This window comes from Trichechus manatus, unplaced genomic scaffold, assembly GCF_000243295.1.
Source record: "Trichechus manatus latirostris isolate Lorelei unplaced genomic scaffold, TriManLat1.0 scaffold00015, whole genome shotgun sequence".
NCBI classification, from domain to species: domain Eukaryota; kingdom Metazoa; phylum Chordata; class Mammalia; order Sirenia; family Trichechidae; genus Trichechus; species Trichechus manatus.
The window spans coordinates 19,379,103-19,395,005 of NW_004443951.1; the positions used below are offsets into that span (position 1 = coordinate 19,379,103).

Consider the following 15,903-nt stretch of genomic DNA (forward strand, 5'->3'; position numbering starts at 1 on the left):
TTTTTCTTGAACTCCTGAAGCAGGTGACTAGGCACTTTAGGAACTATCACCAGTCCTCAAGACCCTGCTGCAGATCGATAAAAGTGCCTACTTGAGGGGCAGGGCTGTTTCGAGGATCACAAATCTCCCCGTTCACAGCTGAAGCAGTTGAAGTTAAACTTCAGATGTTTGCCCTGTTGTACTGTGGCGGTGAGGGCTAACACTGTTCATGGCCTAGGGGAGCCAGCAGCTTATTTGTTCCCTCTCCAAGGCCAGGAGAAGGGGTCAGGGCACCTTTTGGGATCTGTTTCCGGCCCAGTGGACTCCAGGTGCAGAGCGGGGAGGGAGGCAGTAAAAGGAAGAGAGGTTTTTCCCAAATCCGGTGGAGAGTGCGGAGGTAGGAGGTAAAAGGGAGAGAGGTTTTTCCCAAATCCGGTTCAGAGCGCAGAGGTAAGAGGTAAAAAGGAAAGAGGTTTTTCCCAAATGGGCTTTTTTTTTTTTTTTTTAACTCGCCGCCTCTTGGGAGCTGCTCTTCACTGGTTCGGAGTGTCCAAGCAGAATCTCTGCTGCCGGGTCTCTCTCGATGTGGAAACTGCTTCTTGAGCACACGCACAGCACAGCTGTTTGCCTGCTTCACCGTGGCCCAGCCGTGGCTGTGTCTCTGCTATGTCACCGCCACGGCTCTAGCGCTCCTCACCTCTTCCAAATGGTCTTCCTCTCCAGTATGACTCAGAGGGATTTCTTAACCTTGCCTTGTTCAGGACTGCCAGATGTTCACATAGAATCAAATCACTTGTTTTTCCAGGTCTTGTTGTAAGAGGGATATAGGAAGCGTCTAACTAGTCCGCCATGTTGACCACGTCTCCCCCGTCGATTTTTGTTTTCTTTATGTCCAGGTGTAATCCATACTGAAGGCTGTGGTCTTTGGTTTTCATCAGTAAGTGCTTCGAGTCCTCTTCACTTTCAGCAAGCAAGGTTGTGTCATCTGCATAACGCAGGTTGTTAATGAGTCTTCCTCCAATCCTGATGCCCTGTTCTTCTTCATGTAGTCCAGCTTCACAGATTATTTGCTCAGCATACAGACTGAATAGATATGGTGAAAGTATACAACCCTGACACACACTTTTCCTGACTTTAAACCACGCAGTATTCCCTTATTCTGTTCAAATGACTGCCTCTTGATCTGTGTACAGTTTCCGCATGAGCACAATTAAGCATTCCGGAATTCCTATTCTTCGCAATGTTATCCATAATTTGTTACGATCCACACAGTCAAATGCCTTTGCATAGTCAATAAAACACAGGTAAACGTATTTCTAGTATTCTCTGCTTTCAGCAAGGATCCATCTGACATCAGCAAAGATATCTCTGGTTCCACATCCTCTTCTGAATCCAGCTTGAATTTCTGGCAGTTCCCTGTAGATGTACTGCTACAACCGCTTTTGAATGCTTTTCGGCAAAATTTACTCGTGTATGATGTTAATGATATTGTTTGATAATTTCTGCATTCTGTTGGATCAGCTTTCTTTGAAATAGTCATAAATATGGATCTCTTCTAGTCAGTTGGCCAGCTAACTGTCTTCCAAATTTCTTGGTATAGACGAGGGAGCACTTCCGATGCTACTTCCATTTGTTGAAACATCTTAATGGGTATTCCATCAATTCCTGAAGCTTTGTTTTTCTGCAGTGTCTTCAGTGCAGCTTGGACTTCTTCCTTCAGTACCATTGGTTCCTGATCATATGCTACTTCCTGAAATGGCTGGACGTTGACCAATTCTATTTGGTACAGTGACTCTGTGTTCCTTCCGTCTTCTTTTGATGCTTTCTGTGTCATTCAGTATTTTGCCCATAGACTTCTTCAGTATTGCAACTTGAGGCTTGAGTTTTTTCTTCAGTTCTTTCGGCTTGAGAAATGCCAAGCGTGTTCTTCCCTTTTGGTTTTTTAACTCCAACTCTTTGCACGTTTCATTATAGTATTTTGTCTTCTCAAGCTGCCAGTACACATGTATTGGGGGTGGAACTGGGGGTAGCATGATACAGAGCAACAAGCACTGATACCTCCTTGATGTGTGACTTTCAGTCAAGTCTTTTCACCTCTCTGAACCTCATAAAAAGGGATAAACATTCTGACTCAATAAGAATGTTTTGAAGATTGAGGGAGGCAGGGCAGTAGCTGGCAATGAGTAGGCACTCATCAGTGATAGCTGTTGCTGTTACCACTTTCTTATGGGGAACCGTGGGCAAGCCTCTTCACTCCTCTGAGCCCAGTCTCCTTATCTGTTAAACCAGTAATACCTTCCATCCTCCATGCCTTGCAGTTCAGTTGTGGAAATCAGATGACAAGTGGATGGAAAAGCTTTGTGAGCCAGCAAGGACTGGACAGTTGTCATGGTTTATTTTCTCTGAGGCATCAAGCCCACCAGGGTACTGGACTGGCTCGCCTCAGGACTGCCATGCCCTGATGTCCATCATTCTATCATCTCAGAGAAGAAGGATCTAGCACCTTCTCTAGAGTTTCTCTTACTTGGAGGTGTGGCTGCTCTCAGCTACAAACACCATTGAGTGTGGGAGGGTGTGGGAATTTGTGGTGGAAAGAGAGGTTGGAGATCCTACGGAAGAAATCTGTGGCATTTCCCCAAGGTGTTTGAGGTCAGGTTCTTCCACCCAATCCGTGTTTTCCAGCCTGCTGCTCCTTTTCTCCACTGGTCTGTCATGAGACCATCTCTCAATCCCTCCCCAGGGTCAGAGTGAGCAGACCTACTCCATGGTGAAGACAGGGGCACCTGCAGTCACCGTTACCAACCTGAAGCCGGCTACCCGCTACGTCTTTCAGATCCGGGCGGCGTCCCCGGGGCCCTCCTGGGAGGCCCAGAGCTTTAACCCTAGCATTGAAGTGCAGACCGCAGGGGAGGGTAAGTGGTGTGTGCAAACGGAGAGGGACCTGGGCAGAGAGAGTCTGGGATGGGGCAGGGTGGGGAGACAGAGAGAGGGAGAATTATCTGTGCCTAGTCCGATTAAGGGAGCTGCAGAACAGTTTAATTACACTCTAATTAATCAATTAATTTGGAAGGTACTGATAAATACCTGTTCACCAACATGAATTAGATGGATACCTGTCCTGGTGGAGCTTGCTGATGAGGGTCTTACGACCAGCTCTGACCGATGTCTCAGCTGGTGCCTCTCTGCCTCTTTTGATCTATCAACGTCTTGTGGAAACATCCTTTTCCCTCCCCAAGATTTCGTCCATTCTCTTGGGAGGGGTTGGTTATGGCCTCATGATCACCTCTGGCTTTGAATGTGTAATTCTTGATCTCACTCTGCTTCTTTCTCTCTGCCGTGATATTGACTCAAACATGGGACCCTGTCCTTTTCCCCACCTGACCTTGGAGTGTGGAGCAGACTTCCCTGAAGGTCAGGGGATATGGACGGCCGCTGCACTGCAGCAGTAAACAAAACAAAAGGAGAATTGTACACTTTAAATGGGTGCAATTGTATGGTATGTGCATTACGTCTCAATAAAGCTATTATCAAAACAAAATGAAACAAAAGCTGAGCATGAGAGCTCCTGATCTGTGCTGCCGTCCCTCCTCCTCCCTTTGCTTTCCTCCCCTGGTCCCTCTCCTCTTCTGCCCGCTCCCAAATTCCTTTCCATGATGTGTGCAGAGCAGTTTCGCTGTCTTTTTTGTTGTTCTGCCTGCCACTAACCCAGCCCTCAGGATCTCACCTCTATCTACCGTGAGCAGCTCATGGAAGTATTTTCCTGAACAAAGGCAGTTCCCCCTAAGAGGCATTCTGGCACCAGCTGTCAAGATAATAATTCTTTCCAACCTGCTACATGACTTTAATCCAAGATAGGAAGAGCTCCGAGCCCAAAGGGAAGTGAAGATAAAATGTTGAGGGAGTTTGAGTTCTGGGAAGGAAGACAGCACTTCTTGCTTGAATGCCTGTCTTGTGCCAGACCTTGGCCAGGTGCTGGAAAGAGGAGATGGAGCTGTGTCTTGAAGGCTAGGGACCATTTGAGTATGTGAAGATGGGCAGGGAAGGCATTTTGGGTAGAAGAAGCCTTCTGAACAGAGCGGTTCATGGGGTTGGCCGGAGGAGTGTGGAGAGTGCCGCAGCTGGGGATTGCTAGCTGAAGAGAGCTGGTGATTTCATTCATTTGGTGCTTTTCCATCAGTAGAGACTGCCCAGGTCCCCAGCCTCCCTTGCTGTGGCCCTAGCTATGGGAGAATGCGGCTCCCAATCTACAGAGCACTTTTTCTAGTGGGCTACGACCGCAACTCAGGCTCATGCTTCAGTACTGTATTAGTTATCTATTGCTACATGACAAGTTATCCCAAAACTTAGTGGCTTAAAACGACAGACACTTATTATCTCATAGTTTCTGTGGGTCAGGAATCTGGGTGTCGCTCAGCCAGTGCTGCTGGCTTAGGGTCTCTCACAGGCTGCGATCACAGTATCCTCTGGGGCTGCATTATCTCAGGCTTAACTGGGGGAGGATCTGCTTCCCTCTCAGGCCCTCACTGCCGTTTGCTGGTGACATACAGTTCCTTGCCCCATGGGCCTCTCCATAGCGATACTACTTATAACACGGCATCTAGATTTTTCAGAGACTCTGAGCAAGTGAAAGTGTGAGAGGGTGCCCAAGACAGAAACCACAGTTTTTTTGGAACCTAATCTTGGAAATAACATCCCATCACTTTTGCCATGTTCTGTTCATTAGAAATGAGTCACTAGGTCTAGCCCACACCCAAGGGGAGTGAATACCAGGAGCGGGGATCCAGAGGGCTACCAACCACAACTGCCTTGGTCTTCACTCTCCACTTCTGTGTCCACATGTCTGTGTCCTCATTTGAAACATTCCTTGCAAACTCCCCTCTCCTTCTGCCGCCGGCTGCACCCTGGACCCTGTTCTCTGCCGTTGGAATCTTGGGCTCTGAATTACCCTCTGTGACCCTAGCCTCATTGGCCTCTAAATCTCCCTCTTCTGTCCCTCCTCACTAGCTCTGTGACATCCTAGAAACCAGCCCCTCCTGGCCCGACATCTGTCTCTACCCGAACACTGCAAATTACCACTTCAGAAATGCTCACCAGCTCTGCCAGCCTTCACTCCCTGGATGCTTTGCTGTACCACCCTACCAGTCCCCAAATGTGGGACAGGCTCTTTCTCCTGCCCTGTGCTGAGGCCATATGGTGCCTGGAGAAGTATATTTTCCCAATCTCAGTTCAGTCTTAGTGCTGCTCAGCACTTTCCTCGTCTTCCATCGTTACCCCAGACCTTTACCTCTTTCAGGCACCTCCCCTGCCACCCTACCCTCAACCCAGCAGACCCCTTGTTCCTTTTCCTTTTGGCAGGAACTCTGTCCCTTGTGCCCTGGCTCCCAGTTGTCCTCAGGATAAAGTTCATACTCTTTAGCCCAGCATTCAAGGTCCTCCAGGTTCGTCTCTCCCTAGTTCCCCTTGTTGCCCGAACTTCCAGCTACACATCTTAACTACTCTGCCTCTATACAGTCTGTTTTCCAGCCACATGGGATGGCTTGCCATTTTCCAGACCCAAGTGCATTGAAGCATCCCCAGAAACCTTTTCAACTGTCCAGGTCCAGTTTAGATGACACCTTTGCTCTGAAGCCTTCCTCATGGGCTTTAGGAAGAAATACTCATGCCTCTCTCTGCTCAGCTCTGCCCATCTCCCTGTTTCTTTTTTCATTCTACAGTTCAGATTTTTGTTTCTATCTCCCCCACTGGTCCACACACTCCTCCAGGGCAGGGACTCTGGCTCATTCATTGCTGTCTCCCCAGCACCAGCCCCAGCCTGGTACGAGGTGGCCATCTGTGAATATACGTTGAGTAGGTGAATGGTTGGATGATGCTGAGGGCCCAGGGTCCCCTGGACCTCTTTCTTGGGGAAATAGTTCAAAGCAGAGACTGGAGTCAGGAGGAGGCTTTTAGAGTCAAGTTCAAATCTTGGTTTCAACCTTTATTAGCTAGGTGACCTTGGGCAATTTATGTAAGTTTTCTCTACCTCAGTTTCCTCAGCTGTAAAATGGAGACAACACTACCTTATTGGATTGTTGTGATGATGAAACAAGATCATATATTTAAGGCACACAGCACTGTGCCTTGATGGAGTTAATTGAGCATTAAATGTTAGCTCTTACAGTTCTTGTTGGTGAGCAGTCTGGGTGGCGGGTGGGCGGAACCTCAGACCAGAGGCCATTCACCCCGCAGAACCACTTCAAGTCTCTTATTTCCCTGCTGAGAAGCAAAAGGGGAGGCCAGGCCCTGCCTGCCTGGGCCCTTGCTCCTCTCTCTCAGAGCTGGGCAGCAGTGGAAGCGTTCTGCTCTGGGAGAGGAAGCAGCTCTTAGGGATCCAGGTGCTACTGTGGGTCGGTGGGCCAGCCTCGGTCCCTCTGCTGCTGGTAGGCAGTACCACGTACAGAGGTGCTGCTGAGACCCCTACCATGGGGTGAGGACAAGAGTGTGTTCTGGTCCTTACCCAGCCTGTCTCAGCCTCGTGATTTTCCTCCAGCCACCTCAGGGTCCAGGGACCAGAGCCCCGCAGTCGTTGTCACCGTGGTGACCATCTCGGCCCTCCTCGTCCTGGGCTCCGTGATCAGTGTGCTGGCTGTATGGAGGAGGTAGGTGGATGGTCCCAGCCTGGGTCACCCAGAGTGGGTCATGTCCCTGTGTACATTAGCAATTGCTCATAGGCATCTAGCTCTGTACGTGCATTTATTTGTTGCTTGTGTGTAGATTTGCACGTGCAGGCACACTGCTGTGTAGATACAAGTGCGGATGGTCCTGGCCCCTCCCCCACTCACTGCTCCTGCAGCAGCCAGCACTGCTGCTAGCTCAGCCGCTCTGGGATGAAGGGGATTTAGCTCCTTAACTCATTAAATGTCAGAAGGCATCACTGAGGATGGAATCAAGCTCAGGCTGCTCCAGTGTGATTAGGATTCTCCTGAGGAGCCCAGAGGCCCCCAGCCCCTGCCCCCAAAGGCTCTTGAGACCCTTGAATACAGGCAAAGGGAAGAAAGGCAGAAACTATGTGTGTGTGTGGGGGGGAGGACAGGGAGGGAAATTCATAAGCCAGAAAACCCCTGCCCCCAGCAGAAAGAAGCTTGAGGGAGAGTGGGTAGAGGAAATGGGTAGGAGGAGGAAGGATATAGAGCTCAGGTCTGGCTCAGGGAAGATTCCAGTCCTTTTGCTCGCAGCACAAGCCTTTAGCAGCCTCATTTTCCCCCTCTGCTCAGGGCCACCTTCCGCTTGATGCAGAGGTAGCCCAGGTGGGTCCCAGATGGAGGCTGAGGCCAGCAGACTGGGGAGGTTGGCAAGTCTGCATGAGCTGGGCTGGGGCTGACGTGGGGGGAGCTAAGGAGAGACATGGGCTGGCTGGGGAGCCACAGCTCAGCATCCTGGAACTGCCTGTGGGCTGGAGGGCCAGTGAGCATTCGTTTGGCACTAACTGCTTGGCCCTGAGTGAGGCAGAGAGGTCATTGTCCTGCTGCTCTGGAGTCAGTTCTGCTTGATGCACATGAGTCAGGAAGGCAAGACAGGTGAGGAGCCCCTTCCTCATGGGGCTTAAAGGTCCATGTGCTGGACCTGTTGGAAAGGCAGGACTAGGTAGGAACCAAGAGCAGCTTGTCTTGGCTCAGAGCTCAGGGGCTCTGGGAGGCAGAGGGAGGAGAGGGGAGAGAAGTAAGCAAGGAGCGTCTTGTCTCTGTGGGTCGGTCTTAGCTGGTTGGAGCAGAGACTGCAGGAAAGGAGCAGCTACCCAGGAATGCCTTGGAGGCAGGTGGGCTAGAGCCGACAGAGCAAGCCAGTGGTGGGTTTCAAAACTTGTTCAAAACCAAACGGCATTGAAATGGGGAGAATCAGCCGGTCTAGTGCTGATAGATGCAGACATACTCTTCCAGCGTTCCTGCCCGTCTTTGCAGACTCTGTATAACATCTCACACCTGTCCCTTCTCTCTGTGTCTCTGCAGTACCTGTTCTGTGCAAGGCCTCCTTCCCTTCAGTCTCCCTCTCCAGTCCATCCTGGCTTACCGCACTTCTCACTTGAGAGTGTTGTCCTGTGGAAGCTTCTCATCTTCTCTTACCCACACCCTCTGTCACTCCTCCATCTACTCAGCCCTCCCCACTTCCCGTCTCCTGGATGTCACACCCTGCCATCACCCTGCATGACTTCAGTAGCCATTGGACAGCCTACCCAAACCTTAGCCTCTTGGTTCTTTTCTTCCTCATTCCCATGGACCTTCTCTTCTGTTCCACCTCAGCCTCCCTCTCCCATATCCTCACATGGACCTGGCCTCTTCGCAGACTGCTTCACCTCCAGAATACCTAATCCAGCTCCTCCACCCTTGGCCTACAAACTCCCTGCTCTTCACTTATTGTCTCAGCCACGCCTGTCATGCCTGGTGCTCACCCTCATCAGTCCATTGGCCCCTCAGTTTCTCACCACCAAAGCTGCAAACCTGCCTGCCTCTCACCCATTTTCTCCCTCCTTTTGCTATAGAGGAGGTGCCCTTCCTCCAAACCAAATTCATTCTGCCGTTGACCTGAATCCCACCCCTTCTTATCATCTCGGGAACCATTATTATTTATCATGTCTCCCTTTCTCCCACATAATTGTTGTTGCTGTTGAGCAGATTCCGACTCATGATGACCTCATGTGTGCAGAGGAGAACTGCTCCACTGGGTTTTCAAGGCTGCGACCTTTCAGAAACAGGTCTCCAGGCCTGTCTCCCAAGGTGCCTCTGGGTGGATTCGAACTGCCACCCTTCTGGCTAGTAGTGTAGTGCTTCACCATTTTGCCACTCAGGCACTCCATCTGTCAGATAATAGCTAACGTTTATTGAATAATTACTAAGCTCTTTGCAACAGGGCTATTAGGTGGGGTTATCTTTATCCCCATTTTATTAAAGGGAAGACTGAGCCATCCCGGTCCCACAGCTGCTGAGTGGAGGAACTAGGAAGCAAGTCCATGCAGTCGGATTCCAGAGCCCATGCTGCTTACCACCCTGCCACAGCCACCTCATCCTACACGTCAGCCTTTCTACTGCTTCCCATCGGTATCTAAATGTGATCAAATCTCTCTTAGCCCTTTCACATCCTCTCTTGCCTGCTTCACCTTCTCTTTCCTTGTTCCTGTAATCTGGCCACCCCCGATTTCCCTTCTACTTCCCTGGCAGTTATTTCTTAGTCCCCTTCGTGGCTTCCTTCTCCTCTACTCAGCCTCTAAATGTCGGGGTTCCTAAGACTTGTTCCTAGTCTCTCTTCTCAGGCTCCATCTTCTCCCTGGGCAATTGTATCTTCAGAGCAGACCTCTCTTTCAAGCTCCAGACACACACACATCTAACTCCCTCCTCATTAAGCCTCCCTGCTTATCCCATAGGGGCAGTGGAGGCTCAGTGGTAGAGTTCTCGCCTTCCACACAGGAGACCTGGGCTTGATTCTCAGCCAGCGCACCTCATGTGCAGCCACCACCCATCTGTCAGTGGAGGCGTGCATGTTACTATGATGCTGAACAGGTTTCAGCAGAACTTCCAGACTAAGAGATTAGGTAGAAAGGCCTGGTGACCTACTTCCAAAAATCAGCCAGTGAAAACCCTATGGCTCACAGTGGTCCGATCTGCAACAGATCATAGGGATGGCACAGGACCGGGCAATGTCTCATTCCAGTGTGCATGGGGTTGCCATGTGTCAGGGGCCAATTCGACAGCAGCTAATGACAATACTTATTGCATGGGTCCTGCAGACTCGAGTGTGTAAATGTGAACTTGTGATCTCCCTCCAAGCCTACTTCTCCCCATCTTGGTAAATGGCACTGCCATAAACTCTGCTGGGCAAGCCTTTGAGTCATTCCTAAGTTCCCCTCTCCTTTCTACATGCCAGCAATCTCCAAGTCCTGTGGTTCTTGTCCCCTAAATCTCTCCATGTACACGGTTACACCAAGAGCTTGTGCCACCACCATCTCCTGCAGGGACAATAGCAGCAGCCTCCACTCAGCAGCCAGGATGATCTTTCTAAAATGCAAATAGGATCACGGCACTCCCCTGCTTAAAGCACCCCCCACCCCCCACTCTCCTCTCTTCGCAGAATAAAAGCCAAGGTCTTTATCTGGGCCAGCAAAGCCCTGCCTCAGGGGGTCCCAAATGTCAGTCTGTGGCTTTGTTGATTCTGGCACAGCCCTTTGGCCCGTGGCTGCCTCAGTCTCAGAAGCCTTCCTTGATCACCAGGACCAGGTCACGTCCATCTTGTTTCTGTAGTACGCGCTCTGCTTCTCTGTGCTTTGGCCTGTGAGTGGGCTTGTAGTTCATGGTCAGTGTTTGTCTTTCTGCTTAGACTGGAAGCTGCCGGAGCGCAGGATCTGCCTGTCTTGTTCCCGCTGTTTCACCAACATGTAGGCAGGAGACAGATGGCGGCTTAGTCAGTGCTGTGGTTTTAGATGCCTCTGGGGGTTGCAAGAATTTTCATTGTGTCCTAATGGGAAAATAACTAGGAACGTTCATAGTGTGGAGGGTTAGGTCTGGGGCTAGGGTAGTATGTGTGTTTTGGAAGGGGGTTGTCAAACCAGCGAGAAGCTTTCAGACCAGCAGGACAAAAAGGTCCCTCACTTGAGACCCAGACCTTGTCCTTTTGGGCAGACAGAGAGGTGCTGTGCTCAGTGCTGGTAAATGGGGAGGGCAAGGGCAGCCTGACTTAAAGAGCGACTCTGCCCCCAGGCCCTGCAGCTATGGCAAAGCAGGTCAGGACGCCCACGATGAAGAGGAGCTGTATTTCCACTGTGAGTCTGGCTGGGGCTGTGGTCTCCACCTTCCCTCACTCCCTAGCCCACTTCCTTGCTGCACTAGCCCCCCCTCATGGTGGAGGTCCTTTTCTTCAGGCCCATCTCTGTCTCTTTCTGTGTCCCAGTCAAAGTCCCAACACGCCGCACCTTTGTGGACCCCCAGAGCTGTGGGGACCCACTGCAGGCTGTGCATCTGTTCGCCAAGGAGCTGGATGCGAAAAGCGTCACGCTAGAGAGGAGCCTTGGAGCAGGCAAGCTGGGCATCCAGGAGACTGGTTCCCCATCAGGAAAGCTTCACCTCCACTCCAACCTCCACCCCTACCCTAGCCTCCACCCCCACCCCAATCCCACTTACCTAGAAGCCCCACCTCCAGCTTCTACCCCAGTCCCAGTCCCACCCAGGAAGCCCCACCTCCACACCAGGCCCCACCTCCACCTGGAAAGCCCCTCCCCCATCAGGTTCCAGGGAGGGAGGGGAAAAGGGGTAGAGGGGTCTGTGACCCTGCCTTCCTACCCTCTTCCCATCCCCAAGGTAGTTCTGAGACCTCTCCACTCGGGCCCTTTCAGGATTGGCCTGTGCAGACTGCCACAGCAGCCCTAGGCCTTCCTGGGGCAGTGGGAGGGGCCTTTGCTAGGCTTGGGGACCAGGCACACCTGGGTTCTAGTCCTGGCTCTGCCACTGACTAGCTGCGTGACCAGGGGTACGCCTCTTCTCTGCTCTGAGCCTCAGCTTCCTGTCTGTAAAATGGGCATGATATCTTCCTCATACCGGGCTGATTCGGGGACGGCAGGGCTATGAACCATTTTGAACCGATTCGAAGCCATGCATTGTTTCTGTTGGCCGTGACTGAACTGTTTCGAACCAGGGCGATGGCACAGCGCTCAGCCTCGCTCGCGTAGTGGGTGCTTGCCGTCTAAAGGTCAGTTTCCTACTTGGCTTTCTTCCCGTCTGCCAATCTTCAGCCTCCTGTGCTCAGAGGAGGTGGGCTGTTTTCACCAGGAGCCTGACACCATCCCCTGACACTGCCTCCAGACCCACTGGACAGAGCCAGAAAGGGGCTGTGGGCAGAATGAATGTCACGTTCACCCCTCCTGTGGACACTGGGTTTCATGGCTTTTGAAGCCTTGGAATGTGCAGCGTCCTCTCTTGAGGCTTTGGAACCTCCCTGTAAGGCAGGCAGGGAGGGCTGTTATCCGCATTTCACAGAGAAAGAAACCAAGACCAAAAGCAGGAAAGAGAGAGGTGAGGCCCAAGGTCACACTTATGATACTCAGTTTACTGAGATTTGAACTCAAGAGCCCCTGGCCCAGAAACGGCCCATGACCCAGAAGTTGCTTTTACCTCTGCTGACCTTGCCCCGGTTGGCCAGGGGGGTTAGCCTCCAGGCGGCTTTCTGAGGTGCCGTTCCCCACAGGACGGTTTGGTGAGCTGTACTGCGGCTGCCTGCAGCTTCCCGGCCGCCAGGAGCTCCCCGTGTCCATACACATGCTGAGGGATGGCTGCTCTGACTCACAGAGGCTCAGCTTCCTGGCCGAGGCCCTCACCCTGGGCCAATTTGATCACAGCCACATCGTTCGTCTGGAGGGTGTCGTCACCCGAGGTAGGGCCCAGGGCTCCACTCCCTGCTGTCCAGCCCAGGAGCACGGGGAGTGGACATAATGAGCTGGGAGGGGGCACTTCTGCTCCTCTGGCTTCTCTAGGCCCCTCCTTGAGCCATGGGAGGGAACCGCTAAACTGCCCAGCATGGATCCTCATCCGGGGACCTCAGCTTCCTTTTGCTGACTCAGGGCAACTGGACCCGCTGTCCCGGGACCTTTCTGACTTGTGGTGAAACTCTGATGGGGGTGGAAGATCACTCTGACCTTGGTTGACCTTTCTTAGCACTCTTGTTACAGCTCCTGAACTTGGCCTTTTTCCTCTATGGACGATTCCTCTTTTGTTCCTTGTATAGAGGATACTAGGGCCAGGCAGGGGCCAGGGGGTGGTGTCAGGATTAGAGAAGCTTGGTGTTCTTGCTGTCTTGGCCCAGTCTGGGTGGGGGAGCGTGCGTGCACAGAGTGGAGCAGACACCTTAGCCTATGTGTGTTCCCCTCCCATGGGCACAGGAAGCACCTTAATGATCGTCACCGAGTACATGAGCCACGGGGCCCTGGACGGCTTCCTCAGGGTGAGTGGCCTGAGCCCCAGGGTGGGGTACTGATGCTTCTGTTGTTCTTGGTCCCTTAATTTTCTCTTTGGTGGGGTTTGGAATTGGCATCACTCCTTAAGAAGGTATCCACTGGCCAGGTGGGTCCCGGGGATAAATTGGAGCCCTAAGGGGGCTAAGTGACTTCCCTGGAGCTGCCCAGCACCAGGGGACCAGAGTGCGCAGCCCCCGCCTCAGTCTCCTCCCCCCAACAGCGGCACGAGGGGCAGCTGGTGGCCGGGCAGCTGATGGGGTTGCTGCCAGGGCTGGCATCGGCCATGAAGTATCTGTCAGAGATGGGCTACGTCCACCGGGGCCTGGCAGCCCGCCGTGTGCTGCTTAGCAGCAACCTCGTCTGCAAGATCTCTGGCTTTGGCCGGGGACCTCGGGACCGAGCAGAGGCTGTCTATACCACCATGGTGAGGACCCCCTTCCCCAGCCAAGCCTGCCTGGTCTGCCCATTTCCCACCAAATGATACTGGAGTCCCGTCTCCCCAGGTCCCTGCCCTGCTGTGTCAGGCTCACTCCTCTACCCAGCCCCTCACCCAGTCAGTCCTTAATAAATGCCAGTGTGGACACCCCCTGGTGGTCAGCTGCTGGGCTTTCCCTGTGGATGAAGCTGCAGTTTGGGGGGCTGGTTGCCTTGGGAGAAGGGCAGGTGGGGCTGATCTGGGGCTCTGTGGGGTTGTGGTGGTGGGAGGTGACTCCGTTTCTTCCCGCCCCTGACCTGCCTGCCTGCCCACAGAGTGGCCGGAGCCCGGCCCTGTGGGCTGCCCCCGAGACACTTCAGTTTGGCCACTTCAGCTCTGCCAGTGATGTGTGGAGCTTTGGTGTCGTCATGTGGGAGGTGATGGCCTTTGGGGAGCGGCCCTACTGGGACATGTCTGGGCAGGACGTGAGTGACCTGTGACTCTAGTTCCCTCCCTTCTGATCCTCTGACTTCTGACCTCAGGCCTCAGCTTGCAGACCTCTGCACATTGACCCTTGACCTCCTAGCCCCAGGCCACTCTTCTCTGTCCACTTGCTTTCCCTATACTAGCGAGCCCCTCCTGCCTGGCCACCACCTGAGCCCTCCTTGGGATGGGTCATGTATGCATGTATGTGTGTGTGTGTTGTGGGGACCTAAAGTCTTCTGCCTGTCCCCCACCCTGTGGCCCAGGTGATCAAGGCAGTGGAGGATGGCTTCCGGCTGCCACCCCCCAGGAACTGCCCCTCCACTCTGCATCGGCTGATGCTTGACTGCTGGCAGAAGGACCCAGGCGAGCGGCCCAGGTTCACCCAGATCCACAACATCTTGAGCAAGATGGTGCAGGACCCAGAGCCCCCGAAGTGTGCCACAACCACCTGTCCCAGGTATTACTGACAACCTCACTTGTTCCAGGTACACTCCTGTTTATCCCTTCCCATGCCAGATACAGCCAGCCTCTCACCTGTCCATGGCTGGCCTCCCCGCCTGTCCAGGCGCGACTGCTGCCCTCTGCCTTAGATACAGCCAGCCTCTCACCCACACGTCTACTTTCCTGGCTTGTGCCCCACGTATCCCAGGTACAAATGAGCACCGATTGGATAAATGTATGTGGTGATAGTCCTAAGAAATTTGAAGTTCCAATAAAGAAGTGAAATTTGTATTAGTTGTCCCAAGTATGGGCCGCCTCCCTATCTGTCCTGGGCATGTTCTACCCCCAGACTGTTCCAGTACTCCCGCTACCTTTAACTGTCTCAGGTACAACCCACTCTCCACCTGCTTGAGTACCTTGTAACCCAGCACCCCTGTATGAGCCAGGTATACCCCTGGCACTTGTTGCCTTCCCCTTCTCCTGTCCTTTCTCAGCTGGCCTCTCCTTAGGAGAGCTACCAGGTCTGGGGGCCAGATCCCTCCATCGACTGACCACAGCTCCTCTGACCTCCAGGCCCCCCACCCCACTGGCAGACCGTGCCTTCTCTACCTTCCCCTCCTTCGGCTCCGTGGGTGCATGGTTGGAGGCCCTGGACCTTTGCCGCTACAAGGACAGCTTTGCTGCAGCTGGCTATGGGAGCCTGGAGGCAGTGGCCGCGATGACTGCCCAGTGAGTCGGAGGAACAAAGGTCAAGGCCTGGGGCTTGGGTGACACAGGAGCTCCCTGGTGCTCCCAGCCTGTATGGGAAGCCCCAGCCTGCCCTGATCTGAGGCCCTTCTCTGTCTGGAGGAGAGGGACAGCTTGTGCAGAGAGGGCTTCCTCGGGGGAAACAGAAGATGGCCAGGCCTGGGCTGACTAGCCCTTGTTTGCAGGGACCTGGTGAGCCTGGGCGTCACATCAGCTGAACATCAGGAGGCCCTCCTCAGCGGGATCAGCACCCTGCGGGCACGAGTACTTCAGCTGCAGGGCCAGGGGGTACAGGTGTGAGTGACCCCCCATTCTACCAGGCCAGGACCTCAGTCGGGGTCCAGACTTCCAGCCTTGCCCAAGGACCCTGGCAAGCTGCTCTCCACCCACACGGGAGTGAGCACTGTCTTCCTCCACTTGGTCTCAGAGCTTGTTGGGGGCCACAGCTTCCCTCATTTCACTGCCTGCTACACCCATCTCCCCCAGTCTGAATGCCTCAGCTGATTTAGCTCCACCCCCTACCCTGGAAAAGGCTCAAATTCCTGGGGAGGACCCCTGAGAGAGATTACACCATGAGGAATTCAAGGTCTCAGAGACGGAGGCGGGGCAGGGACGGAAAGGGAAGACAGTGGACTTTCATCAGCCCAGCTCTTGTTCTTGCTCATGTTCTTCGGTCTTCCACACCCACTGGGCCGGCCCCAAAGGATGCCCCTTTCCTCGCAGACCCACTGAGGGGCGCCCACGGCTGCCTAGCAGCCCAGGCTGGAGAAGCTGGGCCGAGAGTAGGGTCCCAGGCTCCCTGGGCCTGGGCTGGGGTCTGCCTGGACACTGGCCCCTGAGATCTAGGTGGGCAGAGGTGAGCTCA

General features: G+C 53.4%; 1 protein-coding gene across 1 annotated transcript in view; it reads left to right on the forward strand.

Moving 5' to 3' along the window:
• The window catches only part of EPHA10 (EPH receptor A10), a 41,377-nt gene extending 25,761 nt beyond the window's left edge, over positions 1-15,616 (forward strand). Inside the window, 11 exon segments of the mRNA XM_023727022.1 lie at positions 2,720-2,891; positions 6,509-6,617; positions 10,704-10,765; positions 10,894-11,019; positions 12,184-12,369; positions 12,875-12,936; positions 13,170-13,373; positions 13,700-13,849; positions 14,114-14,307; positions 14,865-15,020; positions 15,224-15,616. Of these exon segments, the coding sequence (XP_023582790.1) occupies positions 2,720-2,891; positions 6,509-6,617; positions 10,704-10,765; positions 10,894-11,019; positions 12,184-12,369; positions 12,875-12,936; positions 13,170-13,373; positions 13,700-13,849; positions 14,114-14,307; positions 14,865-15,020; positions 15,224-15,338 (1,536 nt within the window). The 3' untranslated portion in view covers positions 15,339-15,616.
• The last annotated feature ends 287 nt before the right edge of the window (positions 15,617-15,903 follow it).